Here is a 27,453-nt window from a genome sequence, read left to right as displayed (position 1 = left end):
AATCCACCCCGACCATATCTCCGCTGAACCTAGGTTTACTGTGAATATTCTTGTTAGTATTTACTAAGAAAAGTTACCTTGAGAATTTTGCCAGGGCTGACCTCAGGGGAAGCAACGTGACGGGTAGACATAAACTGATGTGCAAGCGTTTGTGTAAGCCTAGCTTATGTTTAGACATTAAATCCGTCGTCGATCCAATATCAGGTCAAGTGTCCGAGGTGTAGATCAACAGGAATCGGTGGCAGATGGTTGTTAGGCAAGTAGAAATCGCAGAAAACGAGAAACCAACATAGTTAACTATACACAATTTTAACCCGCAGAGAGATTCGCACCCCTACAGCGGCGACCCAAAGCCCTGAATTCTCGTCTTCAGCTCCGCTCCTCGAATGAATTGACCTGCTTGAGCAGAGGGGGCACGGTACTTATTGTCAATGTCGTTTTGGAAAGCAAAATCTTTATCTATCCCAAAAGTGGACATGCGGAGAATATAAAGACGATCGATTTCCGTGCTCGACTCCTTCCCATCTACACTGACCTCCCTTCCCGTACCACACAGAGCCTTGTATCTGCCACTGTTTGGAAATTGTCTAGTTAGTTGAATAGACCTGGTACCAGGATTTATCCATAGACTACCACTGTTGCCTTGCTCTCCCGGATCGCCAATTCTATATGGTGTAGATGGCAGCATCTCACCTGCCCGAATTGTATCTAGCAGCACGGAATTGGAACCATGAACGGTAATGAGATCAGCAAGAGGAATAGGTTGGCTGGTCCATTGAAGGAGACGAAATTGTGGTGCTAGTTGAAAGAGGAAATGGCCACGTCCAATCTTGCCTTTTTGCGACAACGGGACGGGAAAGTATGCACCAAATACGCTAGACGATGCGTTGTTTACGAAAAGGACAACATGTGGATGTTTCGTGTCATCCATAAGATATTTCAGGAGATGGGTTATTGTCACATCACCCGGTGCCGTGAGTTGCTGGGTAGAAATGTGAAAAACACTACCCTCATCGTTAGATATTGAAGGCGAGTGGCGCGATACTGATGGCTGAGGTGTAAGTAGTGAGATGGTCTGGAGGATCACATTTGGTATAACATCAGCCGCTAGAGATGCGTTGGACTGCGATTCTTCTTTACGCTTTGCCGGTTGAAAGAGTACTGCCCACAGTTGGTAGAATTGTGCCCGCAGGCTTGGCTGGAAGAGAAGTTAGACCCTTAGTAATTATAAAATATCGGCCCACTAACCAAGACATCTATCACTTTGTAATACGTGTCAGAGTTGAGATTCCCCTGCACAAAGATCCCAGTCGTTATAGTTCTAGCAAGCTCCTCACACCTCGGCCCCTGATCAAACTCGCCAAAATGAAGGTTCATCCTCCATGTTTGTTTATGCACTCTCAATTGCAATAGCAAGGCTAGAAGGATTGAGAAATCGTCGGCCCGTAACTCGTCCCGCACCGGAACGCTCTCAAGAAGCCTCCCAGCTGCAGATTCCAGTAAATCTGGCGACGGTGCCAAAGTCACCATGTGAGGCTGTGTCGTAGCTAGTACGTCCATAGCATCATTAATAACAGACATAGAGATTCCCGGACGAGACTCATTCTGAGCAGATGCATGGCTAATACTTCTTAGAATTCGTCTGAAGTCGGCATCATGGAAGAAATCAGTATCGTTCCGCCAAAAGTAATCTCCTCCGTCCTCGGTGCCTAGGATGTCTGTCCCTCGCAGAGCAAGAAGCATAAACGCACGCTGAAAGGCACTTTCATGGATTTGATGCACGTCGTGCCGTGGGAATGGGTGGTAGGCATGGAACTGAAAGCATCGCCAGAGGAGGTTGATTGTGGGTTCAGTGATGATAATACTAGGATGGTTACTCTTAATATGGTGCTTTAGACTTGCTTTAGTCCAGACTATTTTCAATTAGTTACCATTGCGAACAAACATAATTGCAATACTGACATCGTTCTTCGCCGCCATCAGTAAAACAGTGTGCTTCAAATATTGACCGCAAACCCCGGGTGTCTGATAATGTTGATTTTAGAACTTGCCCAATATCATTCAACACCGAATCTGAACTCCCGCTGTCAGTCTGATATTCACTGGATATGCTCGTCGTCACTCACCCGTGGTTGCTTCGTTGAGATACTTCTCCACTTTGGCCTGATGATTGCCGAACTGGAGATTATACAAGATTTTATTGAGTGCGTCCAACATTTTGATGACATCGAGAGGAAAGCTTCATGGACAGAGTGGTGGATGAACACAAGAAACGAAGAGATAGATGCCTTGCGATTATTAATTATAGGTAATGTAACCGTAACTGGGTCCTACTAGATAAGTGGGGCAATGATCCTGTTCACTTTAGCGCCTTGGCATTAGTGGGTAAAAAGTTAACAACGGATTCTGTTATGAAACGACATGCATGACACTAGGAGGAACTACTCCAGAAGAAGGATAGAGTGATTTGGTATGGGCTTATACTGGATTAACTAGAAGCCAGTCACTGGCAATAGTATATAAGGGATTATCAATATATAAAGCATATAAAGTAATAATAGTATATATATTAATATTATATAAAGATATAAAAAATATATTCTTATCTTAGATAAGATAAGAATATATAGAATACTCAATACTTATTAAAAAGGAATTATATATTTTTTATTATCTATTTTAGAAGTATATAATATATAATATATAGAATAAAAAGGACTAAATATATATAAATACTTATTTATTATTATATATTTAATTCTTTATAGCTCTTTAATCTAAATTACTTAATTATATACTAAAAGGGTCAGTAAGATAAACTTACTTAAAGTATTATAATACTTTAAAGCACTTCTGTGACGATGCAATGCCAAATCTATTTGGTCGCTAAACACGAAGAGACTAAACTGGAGAGAAGAAGAAGAGGAAAGAATAACTACTAGCCCCCTTTCTCCTACTTATACTTCTTTCCATTCTAAATACCTATAAGCTATCTCTGTTGTGTGCTGGTGCCTAGTAATCTAGATTTCTGAAAGGTTTTAACAATATAGAATACTGGCTAGTAAAGGCTATTTACCTTTCTTGATATTATATAAATCCTTTGGTAATCTATAGTATAAATTAAAATATAGGATAATCCTTATAAGATATATCTAGCCCCACATCTTTTCTATATATAATTTATCTATAAAAGATAACTTATAGGTATTTCCATAGTAATCATGTGCTACTAAGCTAAATTATATTAGGCTATTATATTACCTCTTATTCTAAATAATATTTGCTCTAAATATTAAGTTAATAATAGTATATTATTCTCATTATAATTAGATAAAAATTTATCCTTCTTAGTTATATATAGCTAATTCTTCAAATATAATAGTAATCTAGATTTTTCTAGATAAGAATTATAGAATATCTTTATAATATTTAATATATTCTTAAAATTTCCTACCAGGTACTACATTATATTATTATTATAATCTTATTATTAAATATAGTACTGCAGTTTTCAGTAATACATCTATATATCAAGAATCTATTTGATTTCCCATTCATCATAATCATTGATTTTAACTGATAATAAAGAGTTCTTAATCTACCCTAATAACAGTTCTATTAAGTATACCTTTTAAAGTTTATCTAGTAAGAAAACTAAATATATTTAAAAATATTTAGGGAGCTTTAACTTAAATATATTTCCTTTTTTTATAATAATCTTAAATAGGTTTAAGTTCTAATAAGAAAGCTTCTAACTAGATTATCTATTATTAAGATACTCAATTATCAATATAACTTTATTCTTAATATTAAAATCTATCTCTTATTAATATTTATTTATCTATATTTTCTACTATTCTTATACTTATATTATATTCTGTCTTATATAATCCTATATCTATTATAAGTGTTTTATCTAGATTTAGGCTTGTTTCTAATTCTATATAAAATTCTTATCATTTAGTAGTAATTAATCAAATAATATCCTTAGTATAAAACCTCTCTTAATCTTAAATAATAATAGTCTAGTTAATTCTTAAGATAAGAATACTACAGTAAAGTCTACTATTAGTAATTATTTAGATTAATTATCTTGATAGAAGCTAATATAAGATTGTAGATAAACTAAAAGATATTAATTTATAATTTTGATTTATTTATTTATAAATATATAATATGCTATTAATAGCTTTAGTTTAATCTTTAAGATATAGCATATCTCTATTTAAAATTCTAATATAAATTATCTCTCTTAATCTAATATTATTAAATCTAGTAGATTAGTCTTAGAGAATATATATTAGATCTATAGTCTAGCTATTTTTCTAGCTATAATATTCTTAGTATAAAGAATTAATCTTAGTCTTTTATTTAATTAGTCTATTATTATAAAGACTGCATTAAAATTGCACTTATCCTCTAAGTAAGATATAAAGTCTATTAATATATATTATTATAATTAAATAAATATAGATAGTAGCTTTAACAATCCTGGTAGTAAGTCTATATATATTTATTCTCTTATATATAAGATAGTTATTAATATACTACTTAATATCCTAGTTCTATATCTTTCAATAATATTATTTTTTTAATAGTTTTTTTATCTTATTTTTTCTAGGGTAAGTAATAATAGATTATTAATATATCTTATTTAATAATTATACTTTAAGATCTCTCTTATCTAGCATATAAAGTCTCTTTTTAAATATTAATTAATTATTAGTTAAATCTTAGTTAGATCTAAGATCCCTAGCTATTTTATAATATTTTATAACCTTCTAACTCTCTTAATTACTTTTCAGGATTCTAGTAATAATATATAGTGTGTTATCTATAATAATTAAGATTTCTAACTTAGATTCTATTTTTTATATATAATCCTATTCTTAGAGTTCCTTTATAATCTGAGAGTTAAGTTAATTAGAAAGTAATAATAAAAGATTTTTTTCCTTAGATTATTAGTTGTTCTTTATATATTAGGTTAAAGTATTAGCTCTCTTATTTAAGAGTCTAGGTTAATATTTAATATAAAAACTATATCTAGAAAAAGTTTCTAATTATTATACTTATCTATTATTAAATTTCTTTATTATTATAAAATATTCTAAGGCTTAGTAATTAATAAGAATTTAGATAAATTTATTTTTAGTTAATTCTTAAAGCTTAGCTTATTATATCTCTAAGGCTTATATTATTACTAGTATTTTTTAATTATAAATATTATATTTAGCTTATATAAAGTCTATTATTTTAGAGAAATAAGCTATTAGATGCTATTTATTATTAATATATTATTAAAATAATACTGCTGTAATAACTTCCTTTAAGATATTAGTTTTTAATTATATTTCTAAATTATACTAATAATACTTAAGAATTAGGATTAATATTAGTTTTTTTTTAAGTTCCTGAAATACTGCTTTATAAGTATTATTTTATATAAAGAATATTTCTTTCTGAGTTAGTTAATTAAATGATTATAATATCTTACTATAGCATTTAATAAAAATATAATAGAAATTATAAAATCCTAGAAATAATTATACTTTCTTTATATTTATTAGAGACTTCTATCTTTAAATAATTTTAATCTTTTTAGAGTTAACTTCAATACTATTTAATATAATAATAAATCTAAGAAACTTGATTCACTTGATATAGAATTTATACTTATAGAGTGCCACTTATAATTTTATCTTTTAAAGATATTAAAACATCTTCTTAATATATACTTAATACTTAAGTTTATTTTTATTATAAATTAATAAGTTATTTACAAAGGCTATCATAAATCTATTAAGTATATCTATAAAAATGTCATTAATTATATATTAAAATATTACTAATTTATTTATTACTTTAAAAGGTATTACTTTGTATTTATACATACTATATTATATATAAAAGATAATTAAATCTTCTAAGTCAGGATATATTCTTATTTAATAAAAATCTTATTAAATATCTAGTTTAATAAAAACCTATGCTTTATTAATTTAATTAAGAATCTTATTAATTAAAGACAGAGGATATTAGTCCTTCTTAATTATAATATTCAATTTTCAGTAATTAATATAGAATTATATTCCCCCTCTAGATTTACTAATTATTAAAATTAATAATATAAAGGGAATATTACTTAATTTAATAAATCTTTTATAAAGGTTATTAAGAATATATTTATACACCACTTCTAATTCTTCTAAAATTATCTTATAAAAAGGGCTATATCCTAATATATTCTTTCTAATCAGTTCAATCTTATAGTTATAAGATTTAGAAGTTAGTAACTAATCTAATAGATCCTTTAAGAATATATCTATATAATCCTTATATATCTCTAGTAATTATTTCTAGATTTCTTTAATATTAAGCACCACAGATTTCAGTAGATCCTTCCTTACCTTAATAACATTATTAATCTTATAGAGATTTATTATTAATAAGACTAAATTCTTTATCCTAGTATTTATACTAAATCTTACTATACTAATAAATATTATATCTATTTCCTTTAATATTTCTTAGACTTTCTTTTAACATATTTATTCTTACTTTACATCTAAGAATTCTTTTTTTAACTTATTCTTTATTTCTTCTTTTAAAACTTTAGTTAAGATCTTTCTTATCTTTTTAAGTGATTCTTAATGATTTTGCTAATATATATAGCTCTATATAATTAGAGTGGCCTTTCTAAATAGAAATAAAAGAATATTTAATTAGACTTTTTTCTCTTCTAATTAATTAACTAATTTCTTTATATATAAGAAATCAAATTTTAAGGCTTCTAATTAGTTGGTGAGATTCTTTGCTTCTAAGCCTTAGGCCTAAAAGCAGCTTAGATTAAGTTTTTTTATCATCTAGTCCTCTATTTCTATAAAATAATTATAGTATATTATATTCTTTTAATATTATAGATTAATATCTCTTGACTATTACAAAATAACCCTAAGAATTATATAATAATTAGTCTTTATAGCTTAATCTTTTAAAAAGATATCTTTAGACTAAATTAATTATCAGTTCTAGTAATCTATTAAGATATTATACTTAGCAAGCTATATTTTATCTAATATTATATTATGTATTTTAATATTAAGAATTAGAAATAGCATTTTAATATAATATCTTCTATTAATAATTAATATTAACTTAAGTGTGTGAGAGATTCTATTTTATTTTTTCTTATTATATTCTTTCACCCTTACTAGCTCTTTTAAGAGTATTATCTTAAGATTAAAAAATCTTACTAATAATATAGTTAAATAAGTATTAATAAATACTAATTTATTTACTCTAGTATTAATTAATACTTTAATAAATATTAAGTATATTTTTTAAATAAATTATATAGATATAATAAAATTTTTTTTATTAGATTCTATTAACTATCTAACATTTAATTTATATAGATTGATATAAACTTTATTTAGGATAGAGACTTTTCCTAAATATTATTATTTTCTGAATTAAAATCTTTTTCCTAGATAGCAGTCTACTTATTTTTATCTATTATCTTAAGTTGCCTAGTAATATTATTTTTAGATTGATTATTTTTAAGAGAATAATTACTAGCTTAATATTCTTAAATCTTATAATAATAATATTTTTTTTTTAAAGAGTTTAATATATTCTTTTTTACTTAAATAGTTATATTATGCTTCTTTATTATTATTATTAGAGCTACTATTAGTATTAGCATTAAATTAATTATATAATATTTCTATAATTTAACTTCTTCTATTATTATATAAATAAATATACTTTTTAATTTTCTAAATCTATTCTAAGTAATTGACTATCTAAGTATACTAAATTATAAATTTAGAGTAAAAAATATTATTATTATTTATCTTTTTAATTATTAATTTTATTAACTTAGGATTTAGCTTATTATATAATTTATCCTTTTATTATATATATAAAGTCTCTGATTCTTAGATATAATATATAAATATTAATAGAAAGATCTAAAATTAGTTGCTTAGCTTTATAATTAGATAATAAAATATAGTCTTTATATTAATAATTTAGTTTATATTATAGTAGATAGTTTTAAAATATTTAAAAATATCTTTAATATTCTTATATAGTTTAGTAGTATTATCTTAGAATTAGAAAAAAATATAGTTTACTGCTTTTTTATAGTATATATATTATATATATACTATATAAATTAAAAAATCTAGATAATAATTAATATTAATCTTTAATTTATTTTTAACTCCAATAAGTTAGAATTTAAAAGAAAGATCTTTTTTATTAGTTAAGATTAATCTATTAAAAAATTTAATAGTCTTTTTATTATTATTTTTAGTAATAAAAGAAGGTTCTTTAAGGTTTAATTTAATAAATTAATATTATAAAAGATCTTATTTTTCTATTAATTCTTTTATTACTTTATATTAATTTATAATAATCTCTTTATAAATATCTTATTATTTCTTTAATATATTAATTTAATATAGATTCTTATACTATTCTTATATTAATTAACTAAATAATATAACTAGATTCTTATCTATATATTTCTTAAATATCTTATATTTAATATTCTAAGATTTTTATTCTTTATTATCTTTTACTTCTAAAAAAAATATAATAAATAGTATTTATCTAACTTCTTTAATACTAGCTCAAGCAGTTAAATTATTTTAGTTTTTAAATCTAGAATCTAGATCTTAGTTTAAAGATAATAAAATAAGAAAAAAAGTAATCTTAAATCAAATATATTAAATTATCTAAGATTAAGATATTAATCTACTTATAAATTTATAAGAATTAATATTAATAAATAAATAAAAATTTAATCTAATATAATAATATAATACTAAATTTATTTAATCACTAAATACAAAGAGACTAAATTAAAGAAAAGAAAAAAAGAAAAGAATAACTACTAGTCCTTTTTCTCCTACTTATACTTTCTTTCATTCTAGATACCTATAAACTATCTCTATTATATGCTAGTACCTAATAATCTAGATTTCTAAAAAATTCTAACAATATAGAATACTAACTAGCAAAGACCATTTACCCTTCTTAATATCACATAAATCCTCCAGCAATCTACAGCATAAATTAAAACACAGAATAATCCCCATAAGACATATCTAGCCCCATATCTTCCCTGCATGTGATTCGTCCATGGGAGGCGGCCCGCGGGTACTTCCACAGTAACCGTGTGCCGCCAAGCCAAATCATACTAGGCCGTCACACTTCTTCTATCTTAATTATAATTAACTAACCTTTATTACTGATAAATCTAAATTATATTTAATCTTATTAATAAATTACCTTTATAAATCTTTACATGATTTATTTATTATATTATACCTTAATATAATCAGTAATAATTAGAATAGATTTAGGTGTATGATAAAAGAGCTATTATCTTGATTTTAAAGAATAATATAGGACAAGTACTATTATAAGAGATAAGAAAGTTTAGATAAAAGAAAAGAATATCTATAGACTAATCTAAGATAATAGGAAATATAATTATTTTAAATATTAGATTAATAATAACTTTTATTAATAAAGAAACATTTTAAAAATATATTAAAGAATTAAAAGCAATTATAATAATAAAATAATCTAAAATATTAAAACTATAAGTCTTTAGTAAGAAATAAATAAAATTAAAGAACTTTTTTATATAAATAAATATATATATTATAATTAATAGCATAATATTAAAAATAAAAGAATCTAAGATAGTTTTTGTAATAATTTATCTAATAGAAGAAGCTTTTTAATAGATTAAACTAGTACTTCATAAATACTATAATAAGGAAAAGAAAAATTAAAGTATTAATATTATAAAAATACTAGGATCTTATAAATAATTTAAGAAAAAGTTTAAGCTAGTATTTAAGAATATAGATAAAATATAAAATATTAAAAAATAATTATAATAATTATATTAGACTAGATTAGTATAGTAATTAATAGTATAATTTAAGTAAATTGTAATAATATTAAATTATAATAATAAAGTCCTTATTATAGTATTTAAAAATATATTAAAAGAAAAAATATAAATAAAATTTATTAAGATAAATTAATTAGATAATATTAATAAATTTATTAAATAAGCTATTAAAATTAATAATAAATTCTATGAGATAAGATAAAAAAGAAAAGAAATATAAGGATAATAGAGATATAAGATAAAATTAATCTTTAGATATTAAAATTAGATAAATAAAGGATTTAAGTATTAAGATTTTTATAGATTATAATTAATAGAATTTAATATAATAATTAATAAGAAATTAAAAAGATAATTTAATAAAAGTAAGATAGAATATTTTAATTATAAAAAGAAGGGATATTATAAATAAAAATATAAAAATTAATTAAAATAATAATTTAAAGTAATTAAAGAACAATAATTTAAAGTAATTAAGAAAAGATAATTTAAAATTATAAAGTATAATAAGGAATATAATAGTGAAGTTATAACTAATAAAGAATATAATATTTATAAATATAATAATATCTATAGTAGTTTCTTAGAGATAGAAGAAACTAGGTGGCTATATAAAAAAATAATATATTCTAAATATATATATAATCTAGAAAGAGATTAAGATATTTAAGAAGATAAAGATAGAATCTAAAATACTTAATAGAATAAGATACTAAAATTATATAAAAAGATTAATATTAAAGATAAATAAGAAAATAGTATCTTAGAATATATAAGTGATTATTAATATTAATATAATAAAGTAGATCATCCTAGATATTAAGGATTATTATAAACAGCTTATTATAATAATGATTATTTAATATATTAAGATACTAAAATTAATACTATATAATTTCCTAAGGAAAAAAAGAAAATTAAGTCTCTAAAAAACTATTATTAGATAAGAAAAGAAAATAAACAAAAAGAATTATTAATTATAGAAAAGTTAAGAGATAAAATAAAAAAGATATATTTTAATCTTTAATAATTAATAGAGATTAGAGATTAGAAAGATTAGAAATCTATATTAAGCTTAAATTAAACTTAATAGGAATTAATTAAAGAAAAAAAAATCTCTAAAAAATAAGATATATTAAATAAAAAATATTAAAGAAAATAAAAAGAAATTAAAGAAAAAATTAATAATTAAAATAGCAAAATAAAATTCTATAAATAAGTTATATTTAAAAGAAAAGATTTAGACTTTTATAATAATCTCTATAGACTTTTAAAAAAATAGACAATATTAAAAAATAAAGAATTAGAATAAGAAATTAATTAATTATAATTACTTATTATTATTCTAGAAGAAAAGAAAATATTAAAAATAATAGTATATAAAAAGTATTTAAGAATTAGAATTAATATATTAGAATAATATATTTAAGTAATAATTAATTTAAAAGCAATTAAAAATTATATAAATCTATTAATAAATAAAAACTAGGAATATTAAGAGTTAAGAAGTGTAAATTACTATTATTAATAGGACTAAATAGAGAATAATTCATAAATAATAATACTATTAAAAATAAAAGTAAATAGCTTATAATAAATATTAGAATATATTATAAATATATTAACTTTAATATTATAAAATTAGAAAGGGATAATATAATTCTTAATATACTTTAGTTAAGAAAATATAATCTAAAGATTTACTAGAAATAGGATTAATTAAATCTAATAAGATATAACTATAAAACCTAGATTATAAAAACTATTAAACTAAAAAGGGGGTTAGTAAAGCTAAGAATTACAAAAATAGAATAAATAAATTAGATATTTAAATAATACTTATAAAACTATATAAACTATTAATAAGATAATTAGACAGAATTATTTCTAATAATATAACTAGTATATAATATAAGTAAGTAATCTATAATAAAGATAACATTATTTATAATATATACTAAAAGAGAAGCAAGAATACTAGGATAATTATACTATAACTAGCTAATAGTAGAAACTATAAAAAAAATAGTTAATAATATAAAAGTTATATATCTTTACCTATAATAAGAAATAAAATATAAAGAATAAATCAATATAGAAAGATACAATTATAAGAATTAGAAAGGACTTAATTTTAAGAAAAAAAAGAAGGTCTATCTCTCTTAAAAAAATTTACAAATATTATAAAAAAGTAATAAACTTAATCATCTATAACTAGAACTATTTAAAATTAAAGAAAAAATTAAAAAAAATTAATTATAAACTTAAATTATTAGACTTTATAAAAATTTATCTTATATTCTATATATTATTATTAAAACTAGTACTATAAAATATAAAAATATAAATTAATATTATTATTAGATAAGAAATTTATAAGATTAAAAAAATATTAGCAACTAGAATGTCAGAAAACTATAAAAACTATTTAATATAATAGAAAGGATATAATAAATTAGAAAATATCTAGAAAATTATTAAAAATCTTATTAAGATAAAAAAGGTAATTAAGAAGTTTTATTAATATTAAAATCTAAAGGAAGAAAATCCTAAGATAAGAGTATATCTAGTAGAAATAATTTAGGATTAATAAGTAATATTTTAATATCTAAGAAGGATATAATAATATTAAGATACTATTTATTTAAAGGAGTTAAAATAGGATCTTTAGAATCTTCTTTATTAAGAATATTTATAATATTTATATTACAATTTAATATTTTATCATTACATTTTTTAAAAAGTTTTTATTATTTATAAAGCTAATAAATTTAAATAAATAATTTATATTAAATCTTTATAGTTTTTTCTAACTAAAACTTAATAGACTTAAGATTAGACTTAATCTTATTTTTTTCTTTCTTAAACTAAGACTATTTATAATTATTATAAAAATAATATTTATATTTTTAATTATTCTAAATATAAAAGGCATAATTTTAATTCTTTAAATCTATAAAATAAAATTAATTTAAATGATTATAATAAAAACATAGATTATTTATAGAAAAACTATTTTTAAGAATATAATTAACTTAATAATAATACTGATAAATTTAAAGACTTAGCTTAAATATATTAATATATTTTAAACACTTACCTATAAAGAAAGTAGGATTATGCTAAAAATAAGAGTGTCAGAGAATCAGAACATCACAGCCAATGGATCAGGTTAGTCACTATGGGACTAATGCACATCAGAACAAAGGATTACCTGCAAAGCCTTAGAATTAAGGTAACAGAGCCAGTAGAGCTATTATTATATTAATTATATTAATTAGAATAAAGTAAGTAGAGTTATTACTATATTAGCTATAATAAAGAAAAGCTATATAGGGATGCTTATTTATTATATATTTAATTTTTTTCTATTATTTTAAATTAACTATAATAACTTAAGTATATAATCTTCTATTAATTAGGATATTTATAGTCTTATTTTTATTTCTTTTATTTATTAAGATCTTTTAATCCTAAAAATCTATTAACTTTATCTATTAATAGTTATCTTAACTATACTTAATAATAATCAAACTAAAATTTCTAACAATTTAAGACCCTTAGTTAAAAGAAAAGTCTTAAAAATAAATAATAATAATATCTTAAATCCTAGTTTTAGTAACTCTAAATTTTAATTTGTAAATTCCTAATACTAATAATAGGAATACTATAACTATTAATAATAGAGAGATAGTAGTATTATTATAATATATTAAAGAATTAAAATAAGCTATAATTAATAATAAAGAAAGATTAAGTTAAATATTTTAAAAAATTAAGATTAAAATAATAATTTTATTTAAGAGAGAATATAGAATTCTTAAAATATATCTTACTTGAATATAATTTTATTTTATATATAATAGTAAATAAATTATAAATAAATCTAATAAAGTACTAGTAGTATCAAGCTTCCTTAATAGAGAGATTATAAAATAATTTACTTTATATATTACTAATTAATACTAAGTATATAATAATAAAAAATAAAGAAATCCTAAGATAATTATAATATTTTTTAGTTATTAGTACTATAAAGAAAAACTTAACTAGTTATAGAGAATTATTAATAAGATAATTAAAGCTATTAATAAGATTTAATATATTAAATAATAAATCTTAGTTAAAGAATATATTTTGAAATTCTTATAGATATTAAAAAGATTTTTATGGAATAATTAAGGATTTAAAGACTAGTTTTATAAAGAATTAAAAGATAATATTAAAGATTAAATCTTAATAATAACATTATAACTAGAAATATCTTAAGTAATAATAGAAATAATATTCTAGATTAATTTAACTATATATATATAATAAATGGAAAAAGGAGAGTTTAGAAGGAATAAAATAAACTTATATTAGAAATAAATTAAAAATAAGGATGGAGATATAATAATATAATTAAATATAATCTTATTTAAAGAAGAAAAAGATAAATTAAGAAAAAATAAAGCTTATTTTAATTATGGAAAACTAAATCATTTTGTGAATTAATATTGAAAGTTAAAAAAGAACTAGAAACTGGTTATTTTAGGTTTAAAAGAGTAAATCATAATAATGATTCTATTAATTTTAATTAATAATAATAAAGCTGGCGGGATAGCTAATAATGAGATTGATTCTAATAAAGACTTGAAGTAATTAGTTAAAGATAAAGAATAATAATTAGAATAGATAATAAATTATAAATAAATTTAAGTAAAATAGATATAATAAATTAAAAAGTAGGAAGCTTTAGAATAATTAAAGAAAATACTTAGTAATTTAAGTAATAAAGATAAAAAATAAAAATAGAAAAGATCTAGTCTTAGAAAAAGTATTAAATAAATAAAATAAGTTAATATTAATATAAAAAAAGGACACTAATCTTATAATTTAAGAGAAGAATTAATTGGCTAGATATTTTTTATATATTATCTTAAAAATATTAAAGACTTAGTAGAAAGATATAGTAAAGATATTAATTTAAAAGAAATTAATATAGAAGACTTTAGTATAAAGAATATCTAAGTAAAATCTTTATTAGAAAAATTACTTTATACTTAATTAATATTATAGGATGATAAGCTAATAATAATAACTTATAAGGACCTATATTGAGAATTAGATAAAAATCTTATTAAGAAAGAATTAAATAAAATATAAGATAATACTATTTAGCTTTAAGAGAATAACTAGTGTAGTTATATATTAGTAAATATAACTTACTAGGAGAGGTCTTAATAAAAATAGAAAGATTATATTAAAAAATGTAAATATTATAAAGAATAAATATATTATATATATTAATAATATAGACAAAAATATACATCTTTAGTTAATATATATAAATATATATTATATAAGCAAGGACGACACTTTTATAATAGAATAATTAAATATATAAGAAATTACTCTTATCATCACTATCTAGTATTAGGAGAAAATTTATATTAGAAAGTATATTAGATAATATATTATAACTCATTATGTAAAATATATCTTATAGAAAAAGAAAAAAAGAGATGATTTCTAAGGATCTTAGAAATAATTGAAGAATTAAGACTTAAATATCTATAGGAATAAATAGAATATTAGTATATCTATTAAGAACCTACATACCCTTATTATAATAATATTATAATCACTAAATATAAAGTAGAAGGATTATATAAATAGTATTATTATAATATTAAGAAATATTTTAAATATTAATAAAAATATTAAAAAAAGCATATAATTATAACAGAATTTATTATAATAACTATAAAACTAAAAGTAGTCAGCTAAATAGTAGTAATATTAGTAAAAATTAATAGAAAAGATATAAAAATCTTATTAGATTTAAAAGCAGCCTATAATTATATTAAAAAAGAATTTATAAAAAAAGCAAGACTATTTATAACCTAAACCAACAAATAAACAATAATTATCTTTATTAATAGAAAAATAATCAGTTAAGGCTACAAAAGATAAATATTAAATATTATTATAAAATCAAGATAATATGCTATAATAATTATACTTAATATTGCATTAGTATTAAGAAAATATTATAACACTATATTTAGAATAATATAATTATAAACCTAAAATCTAATAATTAACTAGACCAAAAAAATAATAATTATTAATAAAATAGCATTGAAGACACAAATAATTAAAAAAAATATTAAAAAAATTGCATAGCTATATAAGGAATTAAAGAAAATCCTTAGTATATTACTAGAAGCTGAAAGAACAGCATAAAAAATAATAAAATAAGAATGGAAGATAATGTTTACTAAAAATATTAAATACATTAATAAGGAAAATAAAGTATAAAATATAAAAAAGTTATAAAATAGTCAGAAGAATTAAAGTAAAAGAAAAAAGAAAAGAATTAGAAATAATAATATAAAAGAAATTAAGATAATCTAATAAGTATAAATAATTGATAAGATAAAAATCATTAAAAAAATATAGAAAATAAAACCAAAACTAAAAAAATTATATAAAAAGGAACTTATAGAAGTTTTAGCAAAATTATTAAAAAAGTACTATAAGTTTATTAAACTATTTATAAAAAAAGAATAGTAATTACTAATATATAATAAAGAATTTAAAGTATAAATTAAATTAAAAAAAGAATTTACATTATTATCAGTTAAATAATATTATAAGTTAAGAGATAAATTAGAATTTAAGAATAAATTTATTAATAAATTTTATAAAGTAATGTATATATAACTAGAATATAGAAAAGTATTAGCATAATTAATATTTATTAATAAAAAAGATATAATTAAATAAATAATTATTAATTATAGAGCACTAAATAATAGAATAGTAGATAATATAAATAAGATGCCTTATTAAAAATAAAAAAAAGATTTCTTATAAAAAGTAAAGATCATAACAGTCTTTAATATTTAATGAGGTTATTATAATCTATAAATAGCTAAAGATAATATTTAAAAAACAGCTTTTCTTATAGATAAAGGACTATTTAAATAAATAATTATATTAATAGATTTAAAGAACCTACTAGTATAATTTACGCAATATATAACATATGTTCTGTAGAAATATTTAAATAAGTTTATTATAATCTATTTTGATAATATTATTATATACTTATAAAACTTAGAAGAATATAAAGAATATATATAATTAGTTATAACAGTACTCATAAATGAAAGATTAACATTTAAGATTAAGAAGTATGAATTTAATATTATAACTATTAATTACTTAAGAATAGTTTATATACTAGAAAGATTAAAGATCTAATTAGAAAAGAAAGATATAATACTTAATTAATCTATTCTAATAAATATTAATAAAATATAGCAATTCTTAAGTGTAATAAAATATATTAAAAAATACTTAAAGAATTATATAGAAATAATATAACTAATTATAGAATTACTATAAAAAGATTAAGATTTTAATTAAATAGAATAATAACAATAAGCATTTAAGAAAATTAAGGAATTAATTAAAAAAGCACCGATTCTTATACTTTATAATCTAGAAAAATTAAATATAATTTAACTAGATATATTAGGATATATATTAAAGATTGTTTTAAAATAATTAGGAGATAATAAATAATTATGATCTATTATTTTCTATTTTAGATAATTTATCATCATAGAAAGAAATTATAATATTTATAATAGAGAGCTACTCATAATAGTTAAAATATTTAAGTAATAAAGATATTACTTATAAGAAGTTAAAGAAGAAATAATTATAAAAAGTAATCACTATAATCTAAAGTATTTTATAATAATTAAAAAGCTTATTAATAAATAAATTAAATAATCAGAGTATTTATTAAGATTTAAGTTTTAAATTAAACATATTAAAAGAAAAGAAAATATTATTACTGATGTATTAAGTAAAAGAGTAGATTATATAATTAAAATATAATAGCTATAAACAAATATATTAATAGAAAATAAAGATAGAATTTACTATAATGATAAAGCAATACTAGTAATAATAATTATGATAAAAAGTAAAGATTTTTATAAAAAGATAATAGAAGTTATTAGAAATAATAAAATACTATAGATAGTACTATATAATAATAAAGCAGTAATTAAGAATAGATTAGCTATTTAGAGAAGATTAATATTAATATTATTTTTAATAATTATAGAAGTTATTTAAATGAACTATAATTTACTAATTAAAGGATATTATAAAATTGACTGAATAATAGAAAAAATATAACAAATATATTATTTCTTAAGAATGAGAAAATTAGTTAAAAATTATATTAAGAAATATGATAGTTATAATTGTAATAAATTAATTAATCATTGATTTTATGAAAGAATATAGATTCTAGAAACATTGATAAAAGTATAGTAGAAGATTATAATAGATTTTATATAAGGCTTATTAGAGTTAAAGAATCTTATTTTAGGAATTATATATATTAAAGTTATTATTATTATAGATAAACTTATAAAATATATTATCTTAAAATTAATATTAAAAAGTTTAATAGCATAATAATATATAATATTAATATTATAAGAAGTATTTATAATATTTAAATTATTAAGTGAAATTATATTTAATAGAGATAAACTATTTAGATTTAAATTCTAGCAGACAATTATAAAAAATTATAAAATAGAATATAATTTATTAACTATATATTATTAATAAACTGATGACTAGATTAAAAAAATAATTTAAGCAGTTAAATAATATCTAAGATATTATTTAGATTAGAATTAAGATAATTAGATAAAATTATTATTAATTACTTAATTTGCAATAAATAATACTATAAATATATTAATAGGATAAGTATTATATTTTACTAATCTAGAAAGAATTCTAAGAATAAGTTAAGAAAATATTAAATAAGAAGAAGCATTTAATAAAGTAAATATCTAAATAATATATATATAATTATTGTATAGTAATTTGTTAAAAGATATTAAATAGATAGAAATAAGAATAAAAAGATATTATAATAAGAAGCGCAAGGACGTATTAGTACTTAAAAAGAAAGAGAGAGTTTATCTTTTATAATAAATACTAGAATTAAAAAATTTTAACATTAAAAGTATAAGATTAAGTGATAAATTTAATATAATTAAATTTAAACTATTTATTATTAAAGAAAAACTTATAAATAATAATTATAAATTCTAGTTATTAATAAAAATATAAATATACTTAATATTTTATATCTTATTATTAGAATTAATTATTAATTTAATAAATAAAAATAAAGCAGCAGATAATAAAAAATATAAAGTTAAAAGAATATTATAATATAAATTAGAAAAAGGATACATCTATTATTTTATAAAATAAAAAGGATATAGACTTGAAGAAGATATATAAGAATCTATTAAGTATTTAAATTACTTTAAAAAGATTTAAGAATAGAGATAGAAGTATAATTAAAAAAAATAAAAGGATTAAAGTTAATATTAAGAATAAGATTATTATTTTATAAAATAAAAGTAGTAATTAGAAGCTTTTTAGTCTTTTATTATTCTTTTATTTATTTTACTTTTATCTTTTCTTCTATTTTTTCTAATCTTTTTAACTCTTTAATATCTTTTATATCTAATTAAATAAATTAATTAGCATGCTTTTGTAATAGTTTTTGCTATTTATTAAAATAAGTGTGTTTTACTAAGAGAATTTTAATTTTAATATTTATCCTGTCTCTATTTTCTTTTAAGTATTTCTAAGTATAAAGAAATTTTTTCTATATAAGATTAGATAAAGCTATTAAAATATACTTATAATGATTGTTTTATATATACTTATTATAGTGTAATAATATTTCTGATTTTATATAAATCTTATTCAGTAAGAAATAATAAAAATAAAATAAAAATAATTCTATATTAGATTACTTAATATATAGTGCAAGATTATTCTTATTAATATTTTACTTTAAAGATATAATTAGCACAAAACTATAAAATTGTATATTTAAAATATTTAAGAAGTTAGAATTAATTATTTACACTTTAAAGGATATAAGTTATTTATTAAACTGTTAAGATATCAGTTTTTAGAGAAAAGAATTATTAAAAAATCAAAATATTATAGCTAATAGATTAGATTAGTTATTATAGAACTAATATATATTAGAATAAAGAATTATCTATAAAGTCTTAGAATTAAAATAATAGAACTAGCAAAACTATTATTATATTAATTATATTAATTAAGATAGAGCAAGCAGAACTATTATTATATTAGCTATAATAAAGGAAAGCTATATAAGGATGCTTATTTATTATATATTTAATTTTCTTCTATTATCTTGAATTAACTATAATAATTTAAATATATAATCTTTTATTAATTAGGATATTTATAGCCTTATTCTTATTTCTTTTATCTATTGAGATCTTTCGATCTTAGAAGCTTATTAATTTTGCCTATTAATAGCTATCCTAGCTATACTCGACGGTAATCAAACCGAAGTTTCCGACAAAGAGTAAGTTTTTTTATTTATATCTTTAAAAATAAAGGTCCTAAGAAGAGAAAAATAATATTATAAAATTAATTTATATAATATTAAATAGAAACTAATACTATTAGAAGAAAATACTTAATTAAAATAGCTAACACTATAATTAATTATTTATATATACTAATATGCAAGATAGTCACTAAATATATAGACTTATAATTAATATAAAAAAAAATATAATAAGTATATACTTGCTAAGAAGATATATAGTATATACTAATATATACTATAGCTATATACTAGAGTGTATATTAATATATATCCAGGATATATATTAAAATATATACTAGAAATACTATATAAATATATTTATTTCTATACTTAGTTTTTACTTAGTATAACTCTTTAATCTAAATTACTTGGTTATATATTAAGAGGATTAATAAGGCAAATCTACTTAAAGTATTATAATATCTTAAGGTGCTTCTTCTATCTTAATTATAAATAACTAATCTTTATTATTAACAAGTCTAAACTACGTCTAATCTTATTAATAAGTTACTCTCATGAACCTTTGTGTGGTTCATTTATTGTATTGTACCTCGACACAACCAGTGACAACTAGGGTGGATCCAGGCGCGTGACAGTTGTGGATTACATGCTGTATTCGGAATAGCGGTCATAATCCGCTGTCAAAAGTTTAAATACATCTCCAATCACGGGAAGGCTAAAGCCCTAATAATCCAGCACTAAAATGAACATATACTATCGTTTCATTCTTTGTCACTGTCCATCTCCTATCTCTACACCACTGCTACTATCTATTATTCAAGTACCCCTCACGAACTAACACCTACACAATAATATGTGTTCGCCTGGAACTCCAAAGCGCAATTAGCTCCCTCCGTGCCCAAGATAGTATTCCATGAATAAAATTGGGCTGTGGTGATATCATGTGCCACAGCAAACCCAGAACATGTATCACCGCTCACAGCTTCCGCATACTGGTCGCAGTTACTTGCGATCCCACTCTGCACCGGACTGGGAACGGAGACTGGCGAGCTGGAAGGCACGCCTACGCAGTACCATGTATCCGCCTGGAATTCGGTTGAACACCCGGCCCCATCGGTTCCAAGGATAGGATTCCATGCATACAGTTGAGCCGGGGTAATGTTGTTGGCGGTTGCAAATTCGGAGCAGTAGTCACCCGATACTGCTTCAGCATATGCGGTACAGTCAGGGTCAATCCCGGTTTGGGCGGGAGATGGTACTGCCAGCGTTGTGGTGGGACTGGAAGTAGATGTTGTAGAAGCGATTGTAGAGGCGGTTGTGGACGGCGAGGTAGACGCTGCTCCAATGCAATAGTACGTGTTTTCTTGAAATTGCAGTGAACAGTTTTGGCCATTGGCTCCGAGGACAGGGTTCCATTCGTACAGCTCGGCGGTTGTGATGTTGTACTCTGTAGCGAAAGCGGAACAGTAATCACCAGACTGAGCTTCCGCATATGCCGTGCATTGAGGATCAATCCCTGGTTGTACTGGGGAGGGAGTTGCTGCTGGTGGAGTAGTCGTCGCGGTAGATGGTGCAGATGAGCTGGTTGTCGCTCCCTGCACACCAATGCAGTACCAGTCACCAGCTAAAAGCGCCGTTGAGCAATTCTCGCCAGCAGTCCCAAGAACAGGATTCCAGGCATAGAAGTCGCTCTCGGAGATTTGCCACAACGTCGTTAGAGACCAGCATCCGTCTCCGGACTGCGCCTGTGCGTACTCCGTGCACAATGGAGTGATGCCGGATTGTGTTGGGGTTGGAGGGGATTCGCCGGCGGACACGAAGGTTGCGTTGCGCCCACCCCCGGCCACACTTCCGCTGCCCGTTGCCGTCCCAGTGCCGTCTCCGCCGCCTCGTGCCTGAGACGAATCGCTACTCGTTTCATTCGACGCGGGGGGAGAGATATACGAGCCGCCGGGGGCGCTGATGCAGACGTACTGATCAGCGGCAAGATCGTCGCAGAAGCCAAGGAGATTGGGGTTCCAGGTCTGGAATTGTGTCGAGGTGATGGAGTTGTTTGCTGTGGAGATAAGGGAGGACATGGAGTCGCTACTCGAGCAAGTCATCAGTTAGGGGCAAGCAAACAAGTAGACGGATGATAACTGACCAAGTTGCATTCAGGGGAACCTGTGCCATGGTGCAACCCGCAGGAACGCAGGCCGAAGTGAAATTTACGTCTGGCAAACAGAAGGCATTTCCGAATTCCAGGATGAGATCGCCAGTGGTAACATTGTAGAGAGTCGATATCGCGTCACACCAGATAGTACCATTAGCTGACGGATCGGGGACAGTCAGATTGCCTAACTCGGCCAACCCCAGTGTCTGATTGCATGCCACAGTTGCCGTTGTGGTGGTCTGGTTTGTCGTGTCAGTGGCATTAGATGAAATATCCAGCGTAGAGTCGTAGTACGGTGGCGGTCGAACGAGCAAGTCCGGCATGTCTGTGTTGTTACAGACACTGACAATGTCATAGAACTGGCCCACCAGATAATCAGAGTAATCTAGATCTGGTAGATATGGAGATGCTACGCGAAGATAGAACATCTTGATGAAGCAATCGCTGCAAAGGAGGGAATCAGGGTACAGATTGGCCAGTCGCTCGTTTTCTGGTGGGACGTCGGTAGGATCCACGCATTGAGAGGTGTCGTTACCCGTTGTTGCTGCGCCATCAGGACAGAGAGGGCGGATGATGTCCGACCCAACCCACGAGTAGGACTCTATCAGACAATATGAAGGGCTGGCTTGCCGTTTGCGGCTGGATACCGTTCCTTGGGTTGATGGAGTCGGGGTGGGAACCGTTGAGTCGGCTGTCACAGTTGAATTGGTCTCAGAAAGCAGAACCGAGGTTAACAAGGTGCCATTGACTCCTGGATCCATGAGAACGTCCGTGTCTGGTGAAAGACAGGCAATGTTCATGCCATCCAAAACTCGCCCAGGGATTGTCATAGGAGGGATTAGCCGGCCATTGACAGCAATGGCATCATTTGCACATTCGGTACGTACATCCGCAAACCAGGTGGCGGCGGAAGAGAGACAATCCGTGGTGCACAGGGCAGTAACATTGTCAATGTCCCAGAGGTAGTTGTCGACATCTCCAGCCATCTGGAGCAAGGTTCCATCGCAAACGACGGTCTCATTAAGGGCGTCAAGACACGCCAGACTGATATTGAAGGCATTCGCAAGAGCAGTGGGATCCACAGCCGGATAGAGACTGGATTGAGCCGTGCACTCTGCTGCTAACAGAAGAGCGGTTGTCAGCAGAACAATGTGCTGCATTGTATGAAGCTGTAGCAGTTGGGCTGTGTGTAGATGCAGACAGAAGTTGTAGATTCGAGCAGGAAATTTGGATTATGGACGCCTACCTAGGTAGTCGTTGCCCTAAGATAACAAGACAGCAATAAAATACACATCACTGGGATCCTACTGAGTACCCGAGCAAATGAAGAAGTATTATTGACCGGTGAGATGGATGGTGGCGTCTTCAAGAAGTGGGCTATGATACTACTAATGCAAGATTGCTCTTCAGCTCTCCCCTCAATGTAACCGTAAACCACGTGCCCGTTAATCTCACCATTCAGCCTCACCATTCAGCCAGGATGTATTTGTTTTTGTGGTGGCAATACTCCTTACATTGTGGTCTTGTTTAGCCAATGCACTCCTGCAATTATCACGAGGTGTGCGGCGATACGAGAATCGGCCCCATTAGACCACAGTGCTAGATCTATTTAAATTACATTAATCTAACTACTGGGCCTAGTACGTACGTCTTATGCAACTCACAGAGGCTAGATGATGGTCTTGCATATAATTAGTACATCCAAGGAATGACAATTTCAGCTTTTTCGGCCGGGTTGGCTATTAACTACTAGTAATATACCTCAATGAGAATGCAACCTTGGAAGTAATCATAACTTCGTGGTATTTACTCTCATCTCTTCGTGCTGCCTCCAATTCAATCCCGATTTCTACTCAATCATGCGGTCCAGTGTCTGGTTAGCGGTCCTCGCCGGCCAGGCGTCGCTGACTTCTGCAAAATCCCGTTTCGAAGTGAATCACGGTAGTTCCCTAAACCATTCCTATCAGCATGGTCTCCTCCACTCGCGAGATCTGCCTACTGGAACCTGCAACGCCGCCACGCCTTGCGCAAATGGAGCTTGTTGTGGCAGTGACAATCTGTGCGGTTATTCGGCTGCGTTCTGCGGGACAGGTTGCCAATCTAACTGTGAGCTGCCAGAAGAGCTAACTCTCTCTCTCGCTTCCCATGTCTGCTTCTTCTTCTGACACCGACTGTAGGCGACGCCAAGGCAGAATGCGGACCGTATGCTGTTGAAGGCCAGCAGACATGCCCTCTCAACGTCTGCTGCTCTGAATTCGGCTTCTGCGGATCTACCACCGAGTTTTGTGTTTGGTCCAACCCAGATGATCCGGAATATTCGACCTGCTCCACGGAATATGGTGGCTGTGGCAGCGTGAAACGACCGGCTTGTTCAACAGGGGGCAATAGCGTGGGCAAGCGCAATATCGGTTACTATGAATCATGGGCAAATACTCGCACATGTGACCAGGTTGCTCCGGAAGATCTTAACTTGGATGGGTTTACCTCAATCAATTTCGCCTTCGCCTTTTTTGACCCGACCTCTTTCCAGATCAGCCCGATGGATGGTAACGCCGCGTCGCTATACAGCCGGTTCACGGCCTTGAAGGGCAATAAACCCGGTTTGGAAACGTGGATTTCGGTAGGGGGTTGGTCATTCACTGATCCAGGTTCGACACAGAGAGCATTTAGCGATATGGCGAGCTCTGCCGCAAATCGCCAGGCGTTTATCAATGGCGTAATTCAATTCATGAACACATACGGGTTTGACGGACTGGATCTTGACTGGGAATATCCCGGGGCGGATGATCGCGGTGGTGTCCCCGCGGATACAGAGAACTTCGTAAGCCACTCGTGATAGCCGAGTCGGAGGAGAGAGGAAGACTGATGATTGACACCAGGTCACACTTTGCCATGAGATCCGCGCCGCATTTGGCACGAAGTATGGCCTCACGGTGACCCTTCCCACATCGTACTGGTATCTCCAGCACTTCGACCTCCCGGGTATTCAAGATTCAGTCGACTGGTTCAACCTGATGGCCTATGATTTGCACGGCGTCTGGGATGCGCAGTCGATATATGTCGGACCGTACATCGCACCCCACACCAATATTACCGAGATCGATCTTGCGCTGGATCTCCTCTGGCGCGCCGGGGTTGATTCAAGCAAGGTTGTCATGGGCCAGGGGTGGTACGGTCGATCCTTCACGCTGGAAGACCCAAACTGCAACACGCCGAACGGTGTCTGCCAGTTCTCCGGCGGCGGAGATGCAGGCCCTTGCTCCCAGGCTTCCGGCATCCTAAACTATGAGGAAATCAGCGACGTGATCACCGAATATGGCGTGCAGCCTGTGTGGGACAAGACCGCGGCGGTGAAGTGGATCAGCTGGGCCGATAATCAATGGGTGTCATACGACGATGGAGATACCTTTAAGCAAAAGCGCGACTTTGCCAACAGCCGCTGTCTCGGCGGCCTGATGGTCTGGGCCGTCGATCAGGTTTCGCAAACGGCTGACAATGGCTTTGGCGGGTCTGCTGCGGCGGCTGGTACGAGCGTGACGCCTAGCCAGCAGGCGGACGCGGACCAGTCATCCAAGGATAGCCTGGCCGGGTTGACATGCTACGTTGCGGACTGCGGACAGACCTGTAAGCCAGGAACTGGGGAGGTGGCTCAATTCAATGGGCAGCCGGGCCAGCTCAGCACCTCGAACCGCTGCGCCTCCAAGTCCTACCGCAGCTTATGCTGCGACTCCAAGACCAACGTTGGCACCTGTCAATGGCGAGGGTATCGCGGAGCCGGGCTGAGCTGCATTGGGGGCTGTGCGGATGGCGAAACGGAACTGACAACCAATACCAATTCGCATGACAGTAAAGCCGGTGACAAAAACTGCCATGGTGGGTTGCAGAGCTTCTGTTGTGCCAACTTTCAGCCGACCAGCTCAAGTCTCCAGGATGACCTGGAGGATGCAGCAAAGGCTGCAGCAGAGGCTGCCGCGGAGCAGGCAGCATTAGATATAGCAGCAAAGGCATTCTGTCGTATTGCTGTGCCCGCGCTGCTGGCGCCGCTGGAGCTGGTTGAAGACCTGATTCCCATTTTCGGTGAAATTGCAGATGCTATCGAGATCGCTGCTACTCCCGCCATCATCGACGGGTGTGTTAAGGGGATCGAAAAGGAGGGCAAGGCCGAATTCAAGGTGTTTGGAAAGAAGCACACGCTGAGTTTCAGTGAGCCCACGACAAAACCGACCGATGTTCCGGATCGGCCTCCCAGCAAGTCTGATACTCCAACCAAGACAGGGGACAAGGACGAACCAACCTGCCAGGCCAAGGCGAAACGCGCGGATGCCCCCGTGCCGACCAATACCCACTATGTCGACAGCAATAAGTTCAAGATTCTTTCCAGCACGGTGCATAGCAAGAAAAACACCGACTGGGTCGATGGACAGGGATGGGCCATCAAAGCTCGTAAGTCATGCAACACTCCACTCGACTATATTCTAAATATACAGGCTAACCTTGGCAGAATGGCCACCCACTGGCGTGATTGCGCTCCCTGAGCACTACCAGCTCATTGCCGGCTATGTCACCGTTGCGCGCCGTCAGACCGAAGATGTCGACTCGTGCGGCAATACCAAACGCGTGGTCGTCACGCTCAACCGTGACTGGCAGGGGTATGCCTACGATATTCGAGCTCAGGGCGGTAGGGTTATTTTCATGATCCGCACGGCTTCAGCAGCCACCTGGGACGGAGATAATGCGAAGAGAACGTATGGACCGTTCACGGTGGTGTATTCCGACCTGGGACCTATACGCCAGGGACTGGATTTTGCCCAAATCCAGGCCAGAGGGCAAGTGCTGGCGAACACCATGGGACCGTACGTATATTGGACCAACAACTGTAATACATTTGCAACGCGGCTGTATCAGGACATCGCGCTGTGA

General features: G+C 27.6%; 3 protein-coding genes across 3 annotated transcripts, besides 5 other annotated features; 1 reads left to right on the top strand and 2 right to left on the bottom strand.

The window, feature by feature from the left end:
- Nucleotides 1–334: 334 nt before the first annotated feature.
- UA08_09467 (hypothetical protein) lies at nt 335–2,217 on the bottom strand (the record flags this gene model as incomplete). The annotated part of the gene is made up of 3 exons (XM_020265401.1): nt 335–1,198; nt 1,249–1,913; nt 2,127–2,217. 3 exons carry the CDS (start codon nt 2,215–2,217, stop codon nt 335–337), a joined length of 1,620 nt encoding a protein of 539 aa, XP_020115384.1.
- A 190-nt stretch (nt 2,218–2,407) lies between these two features.
- Nucleotides 2,408–11,854: a repeat region (Identified by RepeatMasker using a combination of RepBase library and repeat library created with RepeatScout).
- Nucleotides 10,875–13,073: a repeat region (Identified by RepeatMasker using a combination of RepBase library and repeat library created with RepeatScout).
- Nucleotides 13,073–20,602: a repeat region (Identified by RepeatMasker using a combination of RepBase library and repeat library created with RepeatScout).
- Nucleotides 20,390–21,015: a repeat region (Identified by RepeatMasker using a combination of RepBase library and repeat library created with RepeatScout).
- Nucleotides 21,010–21,064: a repeat region (Identified by RepeatMasker using a combination of RepBase library and repeat library created with RepeatScout).
- Nucleotides 21,065–21,172: 108 nt separating this feature from the next.
- Nucleotides 21,173–23,693, bottom strand: UA08_09466 (hypothetical protein; the record flags this gene model as incomplete). The annotated part of the gene is made up of 3 exons (XM_020265400.1): nt 21,173–21,190; nt 21,227–22,466; nt 22,525–23,693. 3 exons carry the CDS (start codon nt 23,691–23,693, stop codon nt 21,173–21,175), a joined length of 2,427 nt encoding a protein of 808 aa, XP_020115383.1.
- A 699-nt stretch (nt 23,694–24,392) lies between these two features.
- UA08_09465 (hypothetical protein) lies at nt 24,393–27,453 on the top strand (the record flags this gene model as incomplete). The annotated part of the gene is made up of 4 exons (XM_020265399.1): nt 24,393–24,639; nt 24,711–25,354; nt 25,413–26,976; nt 27,035–27,453. The coding sequence occupies 4 exons, from the start codon at nt 24,393–24,395 to the stop codon at nt 27,451–27,453; spliced, it is 2,874 nt and encodes a 957-aa protein (XP_020115385.1).

Source organism: Talaromyces atroroseus, assembly GCF_001907595.1.
Source record: "Talaromyces atroroseus strain IBT 11181 chromosome Unknown scaffold_23, whole genome shotgun sequence".
In the NCBI taxonomy this organism is placed as follows: Eukaryota; Fungi; Ascomycota; class Eurotiomycetes; order Eurotiales; family Trichocomaceae; genus Talaromyces; species Talaromyces atroroseus.
Note: the sequence above shows the minus strand (reverse complement) of the source record. Positions and strands in the feature narration are given on the sequence as shown.